Genomic DNA, 22407 nt, shown 5'->3' with positions numbered 1-22407 from the left:
TCAAATTGTTATGTTACATACTACGGGTTATGACCTGTCCTCCCATTGTAGAGCGCTACGGAATTTGATGGCACTATATAAAACAATAATAATAATATTTGAATTTAGGGAATCCTATTGGAGCAGTCATAGGATACAGCGGCATTACACAGAAGACTCTCTAATAGCTACATCACATAATTGATAACATATGTTCCTAGCACTCAAGTTGCATTCAGGCCTAAAGTGTGTAGAACAGAATAAAAGCATAACAATGATTTCTTACACATCAACTTTGAGGACAAAATGTTCACTTGCTGCCTAATATATCCCACCCACTGACAGTGGTCATAATGTTATGGCTGATCGTTGTATATAAAAGCACGAGCACGCAGCTGGCCACAATCATAGGAGCCGCAGGATGGCGTGGGACAGAGCCAGGGGGTCTCCCCTGTCGGCAATGTGGAGGAGCTAGTTGCATTGAGTCGGTAGGAGTTCTCCCTCCGCAGCATGTCGGCGGACACCTCAACCACGAAAGGTATGAATATATTATCTGCCAACACCAGAGGCACTTCTCGCGGAAGTTATTTTGTTCAGATTATGACCACCAAGGGAGAAGCCCTCAGTAGGAGTAAACCAGGACTTAGGGATCCCAACAGCAAGGAGGCCTCCATGCAAGCAGGTAAGTAAAAACAAACAGGATTGCCAGGTCAGTTCACATAGTGGGCAGTCATACAAGCCAAGAATCGGTACACGTTTCGGACATAAATACAAAATCACAAGGCAAAAGAATGCCCAGGCAAGCAAAGGGTCAACAATGTGAATATCAGGAACACAGGCTACAATACATTGTACAGGACCACAGCAGGGTACCAGAGAAGAGTTTTTCCAGATTTTTAAATCCGGCGCAAGCTCTAGCCCCGCCCCCTTAACCTACATCACAGCCACACCTCCAGCCATCCATCAGTCCCATGCCCCAGTGTTCCTGCTGCCAGAGCCTCCAGCTTGCCAGGAACGGCCATGTTTATGCTTCTGGGGGTCCCTGCACTGGCACCCCCAAACAGATCTTCCTGCACCTCGCGTCGGCAGACGGACACCCAACTACAGGCAGCAGAGACCCGCAGCGAAGCCCCAGGTACTCGGCACCTGCGGGCAGCTGCCTGCCCATCAGTGAGAGGACCCAGGGGTGTGACAGATGTTTTGATAAAATTATTCCACAATCCCCTCCACATACAGATATTCTTTGAATAAACAAACCAAACTTCATGTTCAGAATTGTACTTCAATAACAATGAAGACATCAGTTGAAGGAAAGGGTATCACTGATTTATACTACTATGCCGACAATGTCATCATCTATAGGTAAAGAGATATAATACAATGGTTGGGTTTCCTAAAATCATTATTCAAGTAACTTATAGGCAAGTCAAAGGGTATATAAATTACAAAAAAAAGTTGAGGTGGAGTAGTGCAACTACAGATAGATTCTATTCCATGGGTATGTTGCAATGTATTATCTTTATAATAATATAGCATTATACTTATTTTCATGTACTCTGCTTTATGGATTCATTTGTGAATTGAATTTTATTATGAGTTATATTACTTATATTCAATAAACATATACGTTCTATCAATTATTCTGAAGTCTCTTGATTTCATTATATTCACAATTTGAACTGAAGGAAGATACCATTTACATAAAATTATTTCTTAAGGTACCTATGATAAACTCTGCTAAATCCTAAAGAATAAGATGTTAAAAATGGGGGGGGGGAGGTACTGACCACATTATATTACAAGGTAAACAACCAATAGCTTTTACAAGTCAGGCAATGACAGAGTAAGGATATGCCCAAATAGAGAGTGGGAATTGCTTGCTGTCCTTTTTGGAATGGAAAGGTTCCATAAATTTACATGTAGCCAGAAAGTATGGACTGGTCACAAAGCACTTGAAGACATCATGAAAAACACTTTGTGTACTTCAGTACATGATGTAAAGGCTACAAAAATATGACCTCTTTGTTACCACTCTGGAAGGCCTCTGACAGATAGAAACAATAAGTAGAATTTATCCACAAAGGTGTGCCTGTACAGCTGGGGCAAAAAAAGTTTAAAAAATACAAAAGTGTAAAAGGTTTCAACAAGGTAAAAAAAGTGGGTATTTTATGCTTATGGTTTATGCACTCACAAGTGGATTGGTTTTACTTCCATGTTATCTAGAATCAGAATGAAAGGATACAATGACACAGTACCAATACAACAGCAATATATTAATAATTTCCAAAACACTTACAAGATGTATTGCACATAATCTGAGGTGTGCAAAGGAGGCTGAAGGTGCTATCTTTATCTGCTTCCTTATGTTTATTTTTCCCCTTAAATGTTCTGTTTACTTTTATGTTTTAAATTTTTATTTTTAATCTTATTTTTTTTCTGTTTGCATTCCCATTTTCGCTTGCACTAATGTTTACATCTGGGGATTTTTATTGTATTTTTTCTTTTTTTGCCCCAATGGTACAGGCACCCCCTTTGTGGATTCATTTCAGAGTGTTTACTGGCAAGGCATGAATGTGGATTGGTTTATTCACATTTCATGCAAATATAGCATTGGGATACATGATTATGTATTTCTCCAATGTTAGCTCAATAAAGAAAAAATAAGTTACATATGAATCTCCAAAGTCTCCTGAATAACACAATAACATGTGCGTCATAATATGTAATCATAGTCACAACATTTTCACAAATCATGTGTGCAAATTAGTGTGCAAAGTTTTCTCAGGTGAACCAAAAATTTGCACGTAGTGCTTTTGGGGGATAACTACACCTCATGTGAAAATAACCCCAACAAACTATATATTGCTTGAAAATGCACTTCTTTGAGATTTCAAAGACATCCCATTTAGGTTTCTATGAGACCCACAGCAACCATAAAGTTTAAAAAAAACAGAGGATTTTCATTTTTTCTGTTCCAGACATATTTGAGGATGGATGCTAATGTCTGGCCAACCCAAGAAATAAACACTAAAAAATTATCTCCCATGAGTCTCCTTAACATATACATACCACATATGCGTGGTATGTTAGCATTAAATATCCATGAAAGACCCCTAAATCATATACTCAAGCTGAAAGGTTGAGACAAAATTGCACAGCTCCAGATACTTGTGCATAATTATTCCTAAACACCAAAAATAACCCATACAAACTGTATGTTCTCCGAAAGCACATTGCCAAAGGATTTTAAAGACACACGTTCACATCACAAACACCAATCTAAACAGGAACACAGATTTTCTACCATTTCCCATCGGACACATTTTGTGATGAATCCTACCTGGACAAGAAAGTACAAAAAAAATAAATCTCGGTTCTCCTGAGCACATAAACAGCAGTCACAAAAGATGCCTAAATCAGGAGTATGCAAAGTATTTTCATCTTTTTAACAGTACACTCAGGAGTGAGCATTTTATTATTTTGGGGCATAAATACTCCTAATCCTAACCCTGAATTACATTTTTCAGAGCATTTATTCTGAAAAAAACCTTGCCTTATAATCGAGCAAATACAGTAGTACTATTCGCTTTCAAGAAATGTTTCATGCCTTACTACCAAACACAGATGGTCAATATTATAACAATTCCAATTTAGCTTACTTCATGTGTACCAAGGAAAAATTAGATTTTTTGCAGTCGATTTTTTCCCACACATATTACCATACCAGTCCACAGATACAAAGCATATGACTAATACCCAGATGGTATCCCATGTCCATAAGGATGTGGTTCAAGATGATGCCATTTTTTTCATTTAAAAAAGTCCATTCACATGAGACTGTAGAGCTAAAAACTAAAATTAATTGATTGTAAGTTATTGTTATATAAGAATTCCAGTCACCATACCCCTCAAGTTTCTCTTACTATGCTATACGTCTCAGGTGAGTCATCAGGCACCACTACTAGATCCATTGCTTTTAGTTAATTGCTCAATGATCAGAGCTAAATACCTTAACATCACTAGCACCTTAGCCACCAATGTACTTTAGCAATGCCATGATGACTTGGATGGGCAGAAGGGTCACTCAAATGACTAAACACATACACGTTCAAATGGAGCAGAGTGGTGATGCATTAGCATCCTCATCCCAAAAGAAAACATCCCAAACCCCCAGACCAAGAAGGTCTATCAAAAGCATATTGATCCTTATAAAAATAAGGCATGGCATTTGTACAGTGCCTTGCAAAAGTGTTCACCTCCCTTGGTATTTTTTTCTATTTTGTTGCATTACAGCCTGAAATTAAAATGGATTTGTTGGGGTTAAGGGTTATCATTTAAACAACATGCCTACCACAAAATATGAAATATTTTTTTATTGTGAAGCAAACAAGAAATAAGACTAAAAAACAGAAAAATTGAGCATGCATGACTATTCACCCCCCTAAAAAAAGTCAAAACTTTAGTATAGAGTATTTACAGTTGCAAGTCTCTTGGGATACGTCTCTAGAAGCTTGGTATATCTAGCCACTGGGATTTTTCAAGGAAAAACTTCTCAAGCTCCTTCAAGTTGGATGAGTTCTGCTGGTGTACAGCAATCTTGAAGTCATACCACAGATTCTCAAGTGGATGAGGTCTGGGCTTTGACTGGGCCATTCCAAGACATTTAAACGTTTCCCCTTAAACCACTCGAGTGTTGCTTTAGCAGTAAGCTTAGGGTCATTGTCTTGCTGAAAGGTGAATCTCAGTCTCAAATCTCTGGAAGACTGAAACAGGTTTCCCTCAACCTTTTCCCTGTATTTAGCTTCATCCGTCATTCCTTCAATCCCGACCAGTTCCCCAGTCCAGCTAATGAAAAACATCCCCACAGGATGATGCTGTCACCAACATGCTTCACTGTGGGGATAGTGTTCTCGGGGTGATAAGAGGTGTTAGGTTTGCATCAGAGATTGCGTTTTCCTTGATGGCCAAAAAGCTCAATTTTAGTCATCTAATAAAGTGCAAAGCACTGGTTGGCACTTTTTCCCCACAAGCTGCAAAGAGCAGCTGTGACAGGATTATTAGAGGGGACAGAGGCAATAGGGACAGCAGAGCAGATGCAGATAGATATATAGATATAGATATACACACACACATATAATTAGTACACTAAAAAAATATATACTTACCTCAGAAAAGATGAGGGAGTGGAAAGGCTGCCCGCGGGCTGCAGCAGGAAGAGGGGAGGAGCAATCAGAGAAAAACTTTATTCAGCTCCCACTAGGAGCAGACACCAACCGCAAAGCAATCAAGCAACTTGCTTTGCGGTCGGGGGGTAATACTAAAGTACATGCCGGACCGGAGGCTGCCTGATGGCCCTGATTGTTGCGGCTGCGGTCCTGACAGCCTGCGGCTTGTGGATTGCCACTAGAATGTGTAAGGCAGCCCCAGTAAAGTGAAATTTTCCCAGTATAACTCCAGTCCAGCCGCTCCACGACCAGCTGAAGACAGGGCCGCGACCCTTGAGTTGCCCTGGAACCACTGATCTAAATGATACAGAACCTGTGCCCAGCAACACTCAGTGATTTTCCTTTCATTTTGAAACAAAGGCAATTTTCAGTCTGTTTGCAACAAGCATAAACAGAAGCCAGGGTCATAATATATTTGTCCCAACGCGTATTTAGTAATAGGCAGAGGAAATGCAAGAGCTATCGTCCTGTCCACTATGTGCGAATACTAGAACTATTTTGACAAAGAACACAGTGCAATACTTTTGAATATGTATTGTGAATCTAGTAATAAAATATGGAGGAGGTTGTCCTATAAGATGGGCACGGATTGACGAAAATCAGACACTCATATTCAGGACTCAGTCCTGTTCCTTTGAAAGAGCCACACACATTATATTATATATATATATATATATATATCTCTCCCGCGGCCTTTCGTAATTTTTATATAATCCGCTTGCAATAACCGAAACCTTTCGCCGGCAGCGACGCTCGTAAACCTTATCTAAAACTATAAACCCCGTCTAAAACGTTCTGTAATGTAACTTTCTATATCAACGTTTGTATCTACAGTCATTCGTATTTCAGACACAACACTAACGCCCATGACACTTCAGTTATGCCCATTGCCTAACTACCTATGAGCGCCGAGGTTCATTTTATCGGCGACCAATCAGAAACATCTTACTTGAGGTTGGTTGAAAAACGGTAAAACGCCTGACTCAATGCGCATGTACATATTGAGGAATCATGGCTACCGCGGTGGATTTGGAGCTTAAGAAAGTAAGATTTCTTTTCGTTATGTTTTGTGTTCGTGGAGATAACGCTGGGGTTCCCGTTCGTTATTTATTCCGTGCTTGTGAAGCGTTTTTCCCTTTAATAGGTTAAAAGCGGTTTCAGCTGGTGCTCCACCTTTAAACTTAATGAAGCAGAGGGGGATGTTCTATACATAAGTATCATGAGGCATTGATAATGTGAATGTACTTTTAATTAATGCCACAGTTCTTAAATAATGAGGTTGTGGATTGAATCCTTATATAGCAAGTAAGTATTAAGTAGTTAAATTAAAAGGACTGTCCAGCCATCAAATGCACGTTAATGCATTTTTTTCTTTTCTTGAAGCCCGGGGTGCAGGTGCTTCATGGTGAAGAATGTGTGAGGGTGCTCCTTGTGCTCAATATTAAGATCCACAATGGAAGATAGAACCCAGAGATCTTCTGAGGAGGCACTTCCATAAATAAATGCCCCCCCTTTCTTCCCTCCCAGACTTTAGCTGGGATCTTCTTGGTCCTCCTCTTGCCGCAAGGAGGAGGACCGCTGTAACCTTCAGGAAGAGACGGGAACCGCAAGGCATCAACCGTCTTTTACCAAAAAGCCAGGATTACAGTACTTAAAAACACACAAAAATCATAAGCAAATGTGCAATCATGAGAAAAGGTGGAAAAAAAGTGCCATATAAGGCCCCAGCCCTTTGGCCGGTATAACATTTTTTATTCTCACCAGACCCAAAAGGGCCAGGAAGACTAAAACCGAGTAGCATCTTGGTGATCTACATGCACTTATTTGGTCTCCACAGTGATAAACCCCAACCAAAACTGTGAATGTGCCCACAAAACCTCTCAAGGCCAGAGGACCAAGCTTTCTCCTGTCACACAATCTTTGCCAAAAGGACAAGTATCTCGTGACGCATTTTATACCTATTGCCAGTCAGCTCCAGCACTGGCTTGGTGAGCACTGCAGGTGGGACTCTATTGTGACAACCATGTGCAGAAAGCAGCCAATCAATGGCAAGAAACATCAGTGGGAAGACTTTACACATGCGCGCTGATGCCTATATAGAGCCCTGCATACAGTGCTGGATCTAACCGGAGGTGAGTACATCACGTGCAGGTCAATGGATTTGGCCAAACAAATTTCCTGCAGGACATTTATGGGCCTCGCACCTATCATATGCATGAAAGTCTATATGATTGTTGGAATGTCACTTTAATAATTTTTTTTTTAATGCACATGATACCTGTATGGACCCTTTACATTTTCGTGGTGCCCCTTTTGCAAATGCAATTGGGGGGGCATTACTGCAGATTTTCCAAGTATGCAATTACCCCTGCCCTGTTCTTTTTCATGTGTAGCTCATGGGATCGGATAAACACATCTCCTTGCGTGTCATGGAAATGTTTGGCCCATGTTGTATAATGGACTTTTCCTTGAATGTACAAATATTGTATTGTATTTCCCATTGCAGGCCTTCACTGAACTTCAAGCTAAAGTAATGGATACGCAGCAAAAGGTGAAACTTGCTGATCTACAAATTGAGCAACTGAACAGGACAAAAAAACATGCCCACCTTACAAATTTAGAAATTAAGAATTTGTCTGAAAACACCCCGATGTATGAAGGTGTGGGGCGAATGTAAGTAATGCCTTTTTTTTTTTTTTTCTTTTTTTTTTTTTCATAAAGCTGTATAACTGCCGATTTTAAGAGCAAAGGCACACATTATGATTAACTTTCCTTGCGTCACTCTCCCAGAAGCCAATTATTTCAACATATAACTAATATCATATGCATTGCACTGGAAATTGTATAGAACATTGACTGTACCAATTGGAAATCAACTCCTGCTATACCTATAGCTTACATAGAATGTTTCTCAACTTTCTTTTGCTGCTTCCTCAGAAGGTAAGTACCGTATTGGCCAGAATATAGGCCGCACTTTTTTCCCCTGCTTTAAATCTTTTTAAAGTGGGGGTGCGGCCTATATTCGGGGTCTAGCGCCAGACGCCTGGGACATGCAGTTCCGGGCGCCGGGTAGGCAGCAGGGTTAGGATACAGATCCCCCGCATCGGTGCAGGGGACCTGCATCCTACTCTCCGATGCGCTCAGACAGCCTCCCCTGCACGGGAGGTTGTCTAAGCGCATCGCGCAGACGTTCACCGGCACCTAAAACTGACCTTTATCCTTAGTGCATTAAGAAAAGTGCAAAAAAAGGAAGAAAAAAGACTCAACAGCCTTTTGCCTTAACACTAAAGTGGCAAATGTGTAGGGTATGACTTAGGAGAAATCATAGGCAATTTGCAAAAAAGTGTTTTTTGTTTTTTTTTAGTTTCTTAATAGTAGAACAAGTTTTTATCTGTCATTTCTATTTTGTGTGTTTCTGTGGTTTCAAAAGAGCCCTAAAAATGTCTGTTTTGTATGGGTACATCAAACGAGAAAAAAAGGGGATCTTGATTAACCCCCTTCGGGACTGTGGTTTTTCATACCCTAGAGACCAGAGTTTTCTCTCATTTATCCCCTATGCTAGTTATATTTGATGAACCCATACAAATTATACATTATTTTGTTCAGGAGATGTAGGGCCTTTTTAAAATCATAGAAATACATGAAATGTATAATTTATTCACAGAGTACCTTAATATGCATTTTTCTATAGTAGGTGTTACTGATATACCGTATTGGCTCGAATATAGGCCACACTTTTTTTCCCCCACTTTAAGTCTTTAAAGTGGGGGTTTGGCCTATATTCGGGGTCTAGCGCCCGACGCCCGGGACATGCAGGCAGCGGGGTTAGGATACAGATCCCCCGCAGCGGTGCAGGGGACCTGCATCCTACTCCCCGATATGCTCAGACAGCCTCCCCTGCCAGCACTTCCCACAGGGGGGGTGCCGGCACGGGAGGTTGTCTGAGCGCATCGTGCAGACCGTCTGCACGATGCGTTTTACCTCTGGCCCCCCCCCCCCCGCCCCCGGAATATGCTGCCACTGTCCTCCTCTGCCCCCCCCCCCCCCGACTTACCGGAGCAGACTCCCGAGTGTCTTGCGGGGCCGGCGGGGGACATCTACGCAATACATGTATACGGTGCACCGGAAGTTGTATACGCGTATTGTGTAGATGTCCCCCGCCGGCCCCGCAAGACACCCGGGATTCTGCTCCGGTAAGTCGGGGGGGGGGGCAGAGGAGGACAGTGGCAGCATATTCCGGGGGCGGGGGGGGAGGAGGACAGTGGTAGCATATCTCGGGGGGGGGGGGGGAGACAGAGTGGCAGCATGCTTTTTTGGTGCTTTTTTAAAAAAAGCACCAAACTTTTAGGGTGCGGCCTATATATACGGGGGCGGCCTATATCCGAGCCAATACGGTAAGACCTTCCCATCATAACTACTGAATATTTGCTGCGCACATTGTAAGAAATAAAACTGCAAAGGTACACCTACTTCTAGTAGCATTAAAGTCACATTCGACTTCGTGACTGTTGATAGACCTTTCTTTGAAACACTAAGTTTACATAAAATTGTAATGGTCTATGCCTCTGCAGCATTTTATTTACTAAATTTACTTTACTAAAAAAAGCACTGCCATTCTAATTTATCTGTCAGTCCTGCCGTCGCATGCTTATACAACGTGTTTCCTCAAATACTTGTTGCTCTCTATATCTATAGTTCATGCAATTTGCTAAGAAGAAAAGAAAAACATATCTGTTAAAATGAATGTAATAGAATGTAAAATAGCTTTTTATTCCTAATTTGAATGCTCCAGCCAAGTTTTGTTTTACAACTGAAATCTATTTTCTACTGCATACGTAACTGTCTACCAAGTCAAAACATTGCTATTTTTATGGCTTGCGGTAACGTGAGAGGTGAAACCAGTGAAAACGGATTTACTAATAGCCGAGTGACTCAGTTACTAATCCCTTTAAATGTCTGTGGACTGGATGTTATATTTTTCCCTTCCTCTTTGCGGATGCCGTTTTGAAGGACAAAAAGGATGCATATTGGTCACTTTTTTTTTTTTTTTTTTTTGCATTTGGTGTTCATGGTATTTAATATTGAGTACTGTGAAACCTTAAATGTAATATGCACAAATTACTGTATTTGCTCGATTATAAGACGAGGCCTCGTCTTATAATCGGGGTCGTTTTATAATCAGACCTCAAATAGGTCTGACTATGAGACGACTAAGATCCAGATCCCCCGCACCGCTGCAGGGGACCTGGATCCTCCTGTCTCTCTCCCCCCACCCCACTTACCGGTACTTCTGATTCTCCGGTGTGTAGCTGGGGCAGCGTGTAAATGTCTATGCGATTTGTGTAGACAACTTCCACTGCAGCAGAAAGGAGGCGTGGCTAGCAGCGGGGGTTGTCTGCGTCCATCGCGCAGACCTTCCCCGGCTGTCAGAGATCAGAGAGGAACTCTGATCTCTGACAGTCGGGGAAGGTCTGCGCGTAGGATGCAGACAACCCCCGCTGCTAGCCACGCCTCCTTCTGGCTGCAGCGGAAGTGCGTGGGATCTACATGCTGCCCCGGCTACATGACAGGGAAGTTAGAAGCACCGGTAACTTTGGGGGGGGGGCGGGGGAGTGTTAAATGGGGGGCATAAGGCATTTCTGGAGGCAGAGTGCTCTGTGAAATGCTTTTTAACCCCCTTAATGGCACTCTGCCTCCAGAAATGCCTTTTAACCCTCTATACGCCACTCTGCCTCCTGAATGCCTTAAACCTCCCTATATGCCACTCTTCCCCATAATATGCCTTTTAACCCTCTAAATGCCAGAGTGTCATATAGGGGTAAAAGGCATTTCTGGAGGCAGAGTGGCACATAGGGGGTCAAAAGGCATATCATGGGGCACAGTGGCATATAGGGGGTATAAGGCATTTCTGGGGCAGATGTGCATAACTGGGTGGCAGGTTGGAAAATAGAAGGAAATAAAACCAAAATATTTTTCTCAATCATAGCTTTTATTAAAAAAAAAAAAAATACGTTTACATGAATTAACATTTACTGGTAAAACTTTTTTCCTATAGGGTCGTCTTATATTCAGGCTTTTTCTTTTTTCCTAAATTAATATTCAGATTTGGGGGGTCGTCTTATAATCGAGCAAATACGGTACAAATTTTTAAGCAACCCCTTAACTGCCATAGGCAGCCATGACCACCTCACCCCACTGCATTATCTCTAATGAGAGTGATTGCAGCATTTACATTAACTAATGCGTTAAAGAATAAAAAATAAAAATAACAGCATGGACCTGGAAGTCAAAGGTGCTTCCAGGTCAGCTGCACTGTCTTACCTGTCATAAGTTTTTATTTATTTTTTTACATACCTGATCAGTGGTTAGTGTCATTTTAGGTCTCTATTGATTGGATTCACTGGCCTAAACATGTCACTGGATTCAGTGGCTTTAACATGTCTCCTACAAGTTATCTGATCGTGTTTTTCCTAATTGCTATGTGGTTAATGACTCTTTAGGTCACCAGTTATAAGACAGTGACCTAATCTAGTAGGTGTGTATTATACAGAATCTCATAACAGGTATTGCTCCTTTTTATAATAGCTTACAATTTCTAAATATGGAAGATGATTCAGAGGTTATTTTTAGAGGATTATGTTTAATTTCATTTGCCTGCAATCAGTTTCCCAGGCTTTGTGCAGAGCCACTTGGATTTCCCCCTTTTCAGATTTAAAGCGTGTTGGGCTGTCAGCAAGCCAGAGTGCCATTGGTACTGATGGGTGGCTACTGCAAGGAGAATGCATGTCAGCACCCAGTGCCTGTTAATGTTTTGCGTTAGCATGGGCAAAAACCTAGTGGCGCTGCCTGGCTTACTTGGAAGCAGCCAATGGGGAAATTGTCAAACAAATGAAACACTGTTTAATCGATAGGGAATTAGAGAAGCAAACGGCTTGCTATGTCACTGTGCTATTTATCGTGGAAAATAGCTTAAAATAAAAACCGTAATGTTTTTGTATTTCAGGTTTGTACTTCAAACAAAAGAAAACATTCATTCCCAGTTGTTAAACAAGCAGAAAATAGCTGATGAGAAAATTTCAGAGTTGGAGGTTGGTCTAAAATATTGCTTATTTCGAACATTGCAAAAGTAATTGTGCCGTTTTATGTCCCTGACAAACACCCCCCCACACACACACACACACACTAGAGAAGGATGCATATTAAAGTAGTCTGAGTACTTTAACCCCTTCAATCCCCTATAGACGTTCCCGGACTACCAAAAAATGCCCACTAAGAAACCCCTATGGATGTCCCGGTACGTCCAGCCCCTCGTGCAGCGTCAGGGACACATCCCTGCCGCTGCACGGGAGACCAGGCTGTCGATTGACAGCCTGGACTCCCCCCTGGCAGCAGAAGCCGGCTTTGCCGGCTTTCTGCTGTCCGATCGCCTGTAACAGCTTCCGGCGTGGAAGCCGGTAAGCTGTTACACGTAAACTGCCCGATCGCGCAGTTTCAAACGCGCGATCGGGCATTCCCTTCCGGATATCATGGATATCCTGCCCTCCGATGAGGCACAGGGACCCTGCGATCTCTATGCAGGTCTGTGAGGACCTGCATAGAGATCACAGTGTGATCGGTGCAGGGGGATCGCGGCGGGGGAGGGGACTGAGAAACCATCTCTCTCACTCCCCCTCCTGTCCTGTAACAGAAAAGCTGGAAAAAAAAAAAACCACGGTTAGTCATTTAAAAATATTAAATAAATCATTAAAATAATATAAATACTAAAAAAAATTATAATGTGAGCTGTGACATCACTGGCATGTTCAGGAGGTACCTAGGAGGACCTCTAACCATTACTGTGTAAAAAAAAAAAAAAAAAAAAAAAAAAAAATATATATATATATATATATATATATATATATATATATATATATATATATATATATATATATATATATATATATATACAAAAAATGTAAATAAAAAAAGATAATAAAAAAAATCTTAAAACCTTACATCCCATTGCCCTAGCATAACATCTAGCCAGTATAACCCTCCTGCCCCCGTTCACAACCCCCAAACCCGTTAAGCCATAGGCATAAAAATTATACAAAATTGTACACCTAATAGTATGCTCCCTGGTGCTGGGAAAGTCTGGAAAATCTATATAAATTAGGTATTTCTGAAATCAGGACACCTGATGAATTGATGAACTTGGAGGGGATTTTCCATCACTTTACCTAATTTTGTGAGGATTCAGAGGGAAAATGTAAAAAAAAAAAAAAAAAGTTTATTTTTCTAATCTTCGCTAGTTTTTACTAAATTTCTCATTCTAAATTTTCAGCTAATCATCCAACTATGGTATCAAACGAAAGCTCTATCTCTCCTTGAAAAAACAATATATAGTTTACATGGGTACACTATTCACAGGAAAAGAGAATCATCGCTAAACCGACATACCCCAAAAATGGCAAAATTGCTCTGGGCTTTGAGGTACCAAAAACCCCTGGGATTGAAGGGGTTAATATGCATCTTCCAAAACATAGAAGATGCTGCAGCAGCTCTCTTCCTCCTGATTGATTGGCTGCAAAAAAGAAGCCAATCAGTGGCAGGAAAGTGCTCCCATTAAAATCATTAGGAACACTTTCATACATGTACTTAAAGTAGATATAGTTTCCCCCAAATTGTTACAGTTCAGTGTACTAAAGTAAACATGAACGTGCTTACAAATGAAAATGTTCTTAACCCCTTAAGGACCGGGCTCATTTTTCGTTTTGTACCCTGTGGGACCGAGGCTGTTTTGACACTTTTGTGGTGCTTGTGTTCAGCTGTAATTTTCTCCTCACCCATTTAGTGTACCCACGTAAGTTATATATTGTTTTTTTCAGGACAAGATGGGCTTTCTTCAGATACCATTATTTTGATCGTATCATCTTATTTACTATAAAAAAAATTAAAAAAACATGGTGAAAAATTGAAAAAAAAAAACATTTTATGACTTTTATTTGAAAAATCTTTTACTCACCTAAAAAAGCAAGTAAAAAAACTAGCTAAATAGATTCTACTACTTGTCCTGAGTTTAGAAATACCCAATGTTTTTTTGCTGTTTTTTGTAAGTTATAGGGCAATAAGTACAAGCAGCGTTTTATGATTTCCAAATCTTTTTTAACAAATCTGGTCAGTCTGCCTCCATCTCCTCTTTGGAACATCTTTGAAGCCGGTTAACTCAATTTAACCCATTCAAACCATATATTATTGAAAACTAGACACCCCAGGGTATTCCAAATGCTGTTATTTTAACCCTTTCCATGCACCAATTATACAACTACACTTTGTCAAACTTTGTAATAGTAATTTTTTTTATTTTTTTTTCCACACAAATTGTACTTTAGTTATAGATATACAGGTGCTGGTATATGTCACTGTCAAACAACACCCCAATGTGTGTTCAGCAACATCTCCTGAGTACAGCGATACCCCACATGCATGGGTTTGTCAGATTGTTTGGCTGGTAAAAGACTACTTTTGGGGCATGCGTAATTCAGGTGGTCATTTGGTCATTGTGCCTCCCTCTCCTCTTTGGAATATCTTTGAAGCCGGTTAACTCAATTTAACCCATTCAAACCATATATTTTTGAAAACTAGACACCCCAGGGTATTCCAAATGCTGTTATTTTAACCCTTTCCATGCACCAATTATAGAACTACACTTTGTCAAACTTTGTAATAGTAATTTTTTTATTTTTTTTTCACACAAATTGTACTTTAGTTATAGATATACAGGTCCTGGTATATGCCACTGTCAAACAACACGCCAATGTGTGTTCAGGAACATCTCCTGAGTGCAGTGATACCCCACATGCATGGGTTTGTCGGGTTGTTTCAGATTTAAAATGCCACATTTGGGAAGTGCGCTTTTTTTTCTCCATTTTGGTCAGTCTGTACCTATGCCCTATCTTTGAGCTAGGCCACTCCAATTTACCCCATCAGCCATTTTTTTTATATATTAGACACCCCTTGGGTATTTGAAGTGCTTTTATTTTATTTATTTTTTTCAACTTTGTTGAGATTTTTGAGAAATTTTAGCACTTGCTCAAAATAATAAACTTTATTTTTTAATTTTATTTTTTTAATACTTTTTTAATATTTTTTTTTACACATTTTGCTGGTACTGGATGGTTCATCTAGTGACATCACTGCATAATTTTTAAATGTTAGCACATTTTTTTTTTTTTATTTTTTTTTACTTTTTATTTTTTATTTTATTTTTTTTTGAATATTTTACTAATCACATAGTGATTAGAAAGCTGGGCTCCATTGACTTGCATGGTTGAATGCAGTACCTGTATTCAACCAGCAAGTGGAGCCAGTTCTCTAGAGGGTCTGGAGACCCTCTAGCGAACTTTTTCGTCTTTATTGTTTTATTTCCCGGGCCGCCGCCATCTTGCTTGATGGCGAAGATCACCGGCAGCGGCGGCTGTGACCGCTCTCCGGAGCGGTCACAGCCCACCCAGAGGTAAGTGTTTGGTGTCGCTGGATGCCTCCTGATCGAGGCATTCCAGCGACACCATTTAAGTTTAGGAGGCGATCGTTGATCGCCTCCTAAACGCTTTTAAAACGGGCTGTTGACGCCCCGGGGAGGGGCCAGACATGGCCCCCGATGCCGATCTCGGCCTTGCTGAATGCCTCGACATCGAGGCATTGCAGCAAGGCCGTTTAAGCGAAGAAAGTGATCCTTGATCACTTTCTAAGCTTATTTAATTTTTTGACGGTTCAGGACCGTCAAAGGTCATTTAGTGACCTTCTTGTTATGACGGTCCTGAACCGGCAAAGGTCGCGAAGGGGTTAATAATACGAATAAGATCTGACTTATATGTAAAATGCTGGGGGCAGCCGTCATCTTTACTTCCTATTCTCAGGATTTGTATGATTATTCTCCCTGTTAGTTTATTTCCTATTAGTTTTTGATACGTATTAGTGAACCACCATTCATAGAGTAAGAATCACACAACATTTGACCTCATATGTAATGTAATCTTTACCGACATTGAAGTACAAATGTCTTTGGACTGTCACCTCTGTGACGAGTACTGCAGTAACCATTTTTGCTTCCTTGTTGCTGGCTGTTAGCATAGCTAAATTCATTTTATAACCTTTAGATTTCCAGCTATGCCTCACATTTACACTTAAATACCTAGCACCCTTCTGGTAAGGGAAAGTTGCTGATCAATATGTGACTTACAGTAGCTTTTCTGTCAGCACAATAAATATTTTTTCCTTAAATGATACACCATCGATGATAAAAGTTGATGGAAGTTCACTAGAGGACAACATAGACCTCCCCCTGCTGGCTGATTGCACACATTGTGTTTGGCAATGCAGGCCTATGGTGCACTGCATGCTCATCAGAATGATCAGCACAGACAGATAAGAGGGAGAGACTTCCAAAAAAAATTATTATAAAAAGTGTTCAATATCTTTTCAACCCCACCACTACAAGAAAAAAGTATAACAAAAAGTAACCCATTGAGCTAGTATTAATAAATGTATAATAATGTTATATGTGAAGTATGGATGGGACCCTTTTGAACATATAAAAAAATATGTAAGGTGTAAATGCGGTCAGGGAATGTTGCCCAACATAAATTGTGTCATTGTTTGGCTGTGGCACCTTCTATGTAGAATCTACATATCACTGTTGTGTGTAGGTCTATGATATTGAAAGAAGGCACCACTTGTCTTGAACAAAACAATGCATCGTTTTGTGTGGGTAAATCAAATATGGAGGTGGTTGGCTTAAGGTACACAAAAATTTTAGTCCTGAAGTAGTAAAGCATCAAATCAGTAAGGGGTGGTGCAATACAACTAGGGCTGCAACCAACGATTATTTTTTTCAATTAATCGTATAAAAAAATGAATGTAAATCTTTCATTTATTTAAAATAATTTAATAAACAAATGATGTTAAAAACAAACAGCAGAATAAAAAAAAACTTTGCTAAAATGCATTTCTTGTCTTTATTTCCCAACCTGTCCCCTCATTTTATAATCGATAAAAATCGATTCAACTAATCGATAATGAAGTTTGTTGGCAACAATTTTCATTATCGATTAGTTTTTGCGGCCCTAGTTACAACTTCACTTTAAGGTAAGATTTTATTTTTATTTCAAGGAACTGCTTGTTTTCTGCTACCTAGCCAAGGAACATATGGTTCCAACCTGTGCTTGGATTTCAACCATTGCAGATGCTGTACTTCATGTCAATCCATTAAACCCACAAAAGAACTCGCGTGCAGATTAACTTGTACATTTTTTATTATGCATCACACTTTTACTTGTAACCATGGCCTACAATGTATAGGCAAAGCCTTTCCCTTTCCATCCTCTGCATCAGTAACCGTAAGACCCCTTCTGGCCAGTTTAAAAAAAAAAACAATAAAAAACTATTAAACCCTCCACTCCACTTCCACGTGTTTCCTGCCCTACCAGGTAAGGGAAAAGTCTTTTCTTTCCTTTTTAGTGTTCTTTAGTTTCTAGATGGGCACCATATCCCTGCTTTGTTTACATGCCCACATTAGCGTATGCCATTTCCACCTTCCTTTCTGGGATCTACAGCTAGGCCTGTGCATGCAGGGGAAGCATTTTATGTAGGTCAGGAGGAACCACTGTACTATGTGGAGAGTGGCTGGAGATATTTTCATTCATGTGTGGTCTAACATAGTAACATAGTTCATAAGGTTGAAAAAAGACCAAAGTCCGTCAGGTTCAACCTATATACCTATTGTGTCCCTACTGTGTTGATCCAGAAGAAGGCAAAAACCCTTATGAAGCAGATGCCAATTGCCCGATACCAGGGGGAAAATTCCTTCCCTACTCTAAATATGGCAATCAGAATAAATCCCTGGATCAGCGTTCTGTCCCTATTAATCTAATATCCATAACTTGTAATATTATTGCTTTCGAGAAACACGTCCAGGCTCCTGATTCCTGGAACAGTTGTGCGTATGTGTTTTTTTTGTTTTTTTTCTTTTCCCATTTGGCTGGGACATCTATGCAGTACTTACTGCAGGTTCTGGGAGCCCTGTGCATATGTTGTTTTTTCCAAGCTGTACCCTTTGGTCTGCCTTCTGCCCCTAGGGTCTTCACAATTATCATTTTCATTGTAGTAGCCTATCTGAGACAGCAAGGGGCCACCTATGTTCCACACCTGGACAACTGGATTCTGATAGCAACCTGAACTGTCTCTTGGCTTTGCTCCTTTCTTTGTAACAGATTAACCTATAACCTGCTGATTTGTTTCTTTCAAAATCTCACCTCTTAGTGTAGAGTCTAACCTCCCTGTGAAATTAATCATGAGGTCTCTGAAATCTTGACAGCAGCGTTAGTTTCCCTGCACTGAGGTTGCATTCTGTAAGGGCAGCAAAATTATTAAGAAACAATGTGAGAGACTTCTGCATGTCAAACCTTTCCTTGTCCAGAACTAACTGTTGTCCATCTCCCATTTTTAGGAAATTTGTTTGTACATCTCATACTCCAATTTATGAATCTTCTGGTGTAAAAGCGAGAATTGCTAGATAGCGCTTTATACTAAATGCTATCCTGATGAAAAGCAAAACAAACACACTTTAAGGATTTTGACAAGTTTATGCAAAGACTCAATAATTGCAGTGTTGACCCTTTTTTTTCCCCCAAGACCTCTACAGTCCGCCCTGGCATGCTGTCAATTAACTGATGGCAGCCCATTTTTACATAATCAATGCTTGGAGTTTGTCAGAACTTGTGGGTTTTTGTTTGTCCTCTTGAGGATTGACCACAAGGTCTGAGGAGTTTCCTGGCCATGGACTCAAAAATGACTTGTTCCCTAAGCCACTTAGTCATCAAGGTGATCCATCTTGCTTGAAAGGCATTGTTCATCACCAAACTGTTCTTGGATGGTTGGGAGAAGTTGCTCTCGCGTTCACACCTGCCTGCTGCCAATCCTGAGCAAGCTCTGCACTGGTGGCGCCCCAATCCTGCAGCTGGATCAACTTTAGGAAACGGTCCTGGCACTTGCTGGACTTTCTTGGGTGCTTTGACGCATTCTTCACAACAATTGAACCTCCCTCCTTGAAGTTCTCGATGATCCGATAAATGGTTGGTTTAGATGCAGTCTTACTAGCGGCAATATCCTTGCCTTTTTTTGTGCAAAGCAATGATGACAGCACGTGTTTCCTTGCAGATAACCATGGTTAACAGAGGAAGAACAATGATGTCAAGCACCACCCTCCTTTTAAAGCTTCCAGTCAGTTGTTCTAACTCAATCAGCATAACTGAGTGATCTCCAGCCTTGTCCACGTCAACACTCATCTGTGTTAATGAGAGAATCACTGACATGTCAGCTGGTCCTTTTGGGAAATTACTTTAATTCCTAAACTATTTACCCAATTTGGATGTAAATACACTCAAATGAAAGCAGAAAGTCTACACTTTAATCACATCTTGAAATTAAATTTTTATTTTTTATTTTTTTTTACCTAAGTATATGGGGGCTATCACGAAGTACCCTGAGCTGTCTTAGTTTAATTCAGTTATTCATTAGGTCTTCCTACTTATATCTTCTAAATAGCACAAATATAGCGTGTGTTATACATTAAAAAATGCTAGGGAATTTATACAGATGGAAAAAAAAACATGATTGCTTATTTAGAGATGTGAATAATTAAGATGTTAAACTGTATCTGTGACTTTTAGTGCAATCAAGAGGGACACCTAGTGGATAGATACTAAATTGTTTATGTTCAGTATGTATCTGTAAAATAAGACAAGGAATTTGGTTGTACCATACCTTTTATGTTAAACTACTACATTTTGGTTTGTGCTATTGCTTGTTTCTGGAATACAAGACCTAGGGTTACCCCCTTCACTTAGTAATTGCAATTTGATATAGGCAAAGTTATACTTGCCTTAAAGCAGCTGGTGCCATTTCCTTTTTGTAGGTGCATAGCCCAGTCTGAGAAGGGCAGCCTGGATAGTGGTAAACTGCTTCAAGTTGTCTCTTCCTAAAGTGACCACTGCTTATTTTCAGAGCTTTCTTTTTTTTCTGAAGGTTGAAGTATGCTATGCTGATCACCTACATGTTATACAAAGAAGCAGTGCTGGTTATAGAACCCTTGGGGGCTCAACAGTCCACGAGGTATTAGCTGCTATGCTCTTACTGCACCTGCCTCCCAGATTCAGAAGTCTGCATGATTCAGCTACTGCTGATTGCTGGAGGCTGTAAAGTAACTGGAATAACCCCCCCCATATAATCATAGGTTCACACATGAGTCACTGGCACATGCCTAGTGGGCCCGATTGATAAGCCGCTAGTACAGAGGAGGAAGCATTCTGAGCTGCCCATACATTTGTATGTTTTATAAGGTATGGTTGTAGCAGCTGACCTGATATATCGGTTAGAAGGGTGGAAGAATAAAGATTATCTGCAAAGACTAAGGGACCTCAATTATTATAGCTTAGAGGAAAAGAGAGAGGGACATCAAAAACACTTAAATGCATAAAGGATTTAACATGGTAGATGAATATTATCACAGGTTTAGGAGGGAAAATGTTAAACATGTTTTAAATCTAACAGATCTGATGTAACATGAGGAAGTTTTACTTTACTGAGAGGGGGGGGTAGATAAATGTAACTGCCTATAGGTAAATGCTAATATGGTAAGGGAATTTAAGCGTGCATGGGGTAGCTGTATGGCTATTCTAAGTCAAAGGCCCAAGGATTAAGTAAGTATTGTCTTTCTACCAGGGAAATGGACACACTAGATAGACCAAATAGTTCTTATTCAGGGGAGGGCTGGTAGCCTAAGGCCTGGGGGCAAGTCTAGTCACGTGGCCCGTTGCACCAACGAATCGGTCCACCATCCATGCCCATCTTTTCCTTATTTTCTAATGCATATTGATGTAATGTGATGTGATTGAGAGTAATCGGTACACTTTAAAAAAAAAAAAAAAAAAAAAAAAAAATCATACACGGAACACCTGAAGCCACAATTTACCGCCACTAATCCTTTTTAATAAAATATGCAGATTGAAATAGAGTAAATAACACAAAACCTTTACTTTTCCTCCCACTGACTTCTTGGCCTTGAAAGTTGTTTTTTTTTGTCCTCAAGTGACTACAAATTCAGGAGGGAGCTTTATCTCTGGATAACTAAAAATTAAATTTTACAATTTATTCCTAGAGAAAGTAAAGTGCCAGGAACCAGATGACCAAATACACACCAAGACAGGCTCTGCCACACCGACACCCAAACACGCATACCAGGACAGGCTCTGAAAGGCACAGTGTATCCTGTCACACCTTCAACAAGATTACATACCAAACCTTGCACAACGGGAAAATTACCTCTTTAATGCCATTCTTTTCTTGAACTGCGTTAGGGATTAAATCTTGTATTGGTGATAAGGAGCCAAAGTCTTGTTTATTGGGTACCTGGTTTTGCCGCTGAAATGCATGTAGTGGATGTTACCCTGCATGTTGTGTTTGGGAAAGCTACCATGTAACAAGAGGCGTTCATGGCCCAGTAGGACCACATTGTGGGCTTATTACCAACCAACGTAAGAGAGGTTGTTTAAAAATTGGGCTTTAAGGTGAGGCTTAACCACAAGAGCTGGGATTTAAAAGGTAGTATATTAATTCATTTTTAAATGTGGTTATCACCAGCCCTGCCAACATTTCTGACAATTCCTTGTTGGTACTGAAACAAATGTAGGATTTAAAGAACATGCTATGTGGAATGCAGAGCTTCAGGCAAGCTATATCTATACTCTTCACTCTATCCATTAATACTGTTTTAATTGTGACATTAACAATGTATTTTTATCTTCAATAATTATATATCTTTTGTTTTGCAGCAAAAAAAATCTTATTTGGAGCGCAGTGTAAAAGATGCCGAAGATAACATAAGAGAGATGTTGATGGCTCGAAGAACACAATAAAAACTGTCTATTTTCCATTGTTTTAACTTAAGTATGCTAAATAAAAGTAATTTACTTGCTTTACAGCTAATATACTGCGAGTGATTACTAACACACAGGGTGAATGCAACATTTTGAACTAAAATATAACTTTGGGAGGGAATTATTTATATTTTCGACCTTTTTATGGCTTTCTGTGACAAAATAAAGTTAGCATTCAGGAATATGGGTAATTCATTGTACCACAAGGAATATAATTTCATGGTCAAGAG

The 22407-nt window shown here is 40.1% G+C and overlaps 1 protein-coding gene across 1 annotated transcript; it reads left to right on the top strand.

Moving 5' to 3' along the window:
- Nucleotides 1–6215: 6215 nt before the first annotated feature.
- LOC149297868 (prefoldin subunit 1-like) lies at nucleotides 6216–22156 on the top strand. Its single transcript, XM_089488110.1, has 4 exons — nucleotides 6216–6248; nucleotides 7711–7877; nucleotides 12208–12292; nucleotides 22073–22156. The coding sequence occupies exons 1-4, from the start codon at nucleotides 6216–6218 to the stop codon at nucleotides 22154–22156; spliced, it is 369 nt and encodes a 122-aa protein (XP_089344236.1).
- The last annotated feature ends 251 nt before the right edge of the window (nucleotides 22157–22407 follow it).

The sequence above is a fragment of the Sceloporus occidentalis genome, unplaced genomic scaffold, assembly GCF_023333645.1.
Source record: "Sceloporus occidentalis isolate IW3139 unplaced genomic scaffold, rSceOcc1.0.p SCAF_36, whole genome shotgun sequence".
Taxonomy (NCBI): Eukaryota; Metazoa; Chordata; class Lepidosauria; order Squamata; family Phrynosomatidae; genus Sceloporus; species Sceloporus occidentalis.
Note: the sequence above shows the minus strand (reverse complement) of the source record. Positions and strands in the feature narration are given on the sequence as shown.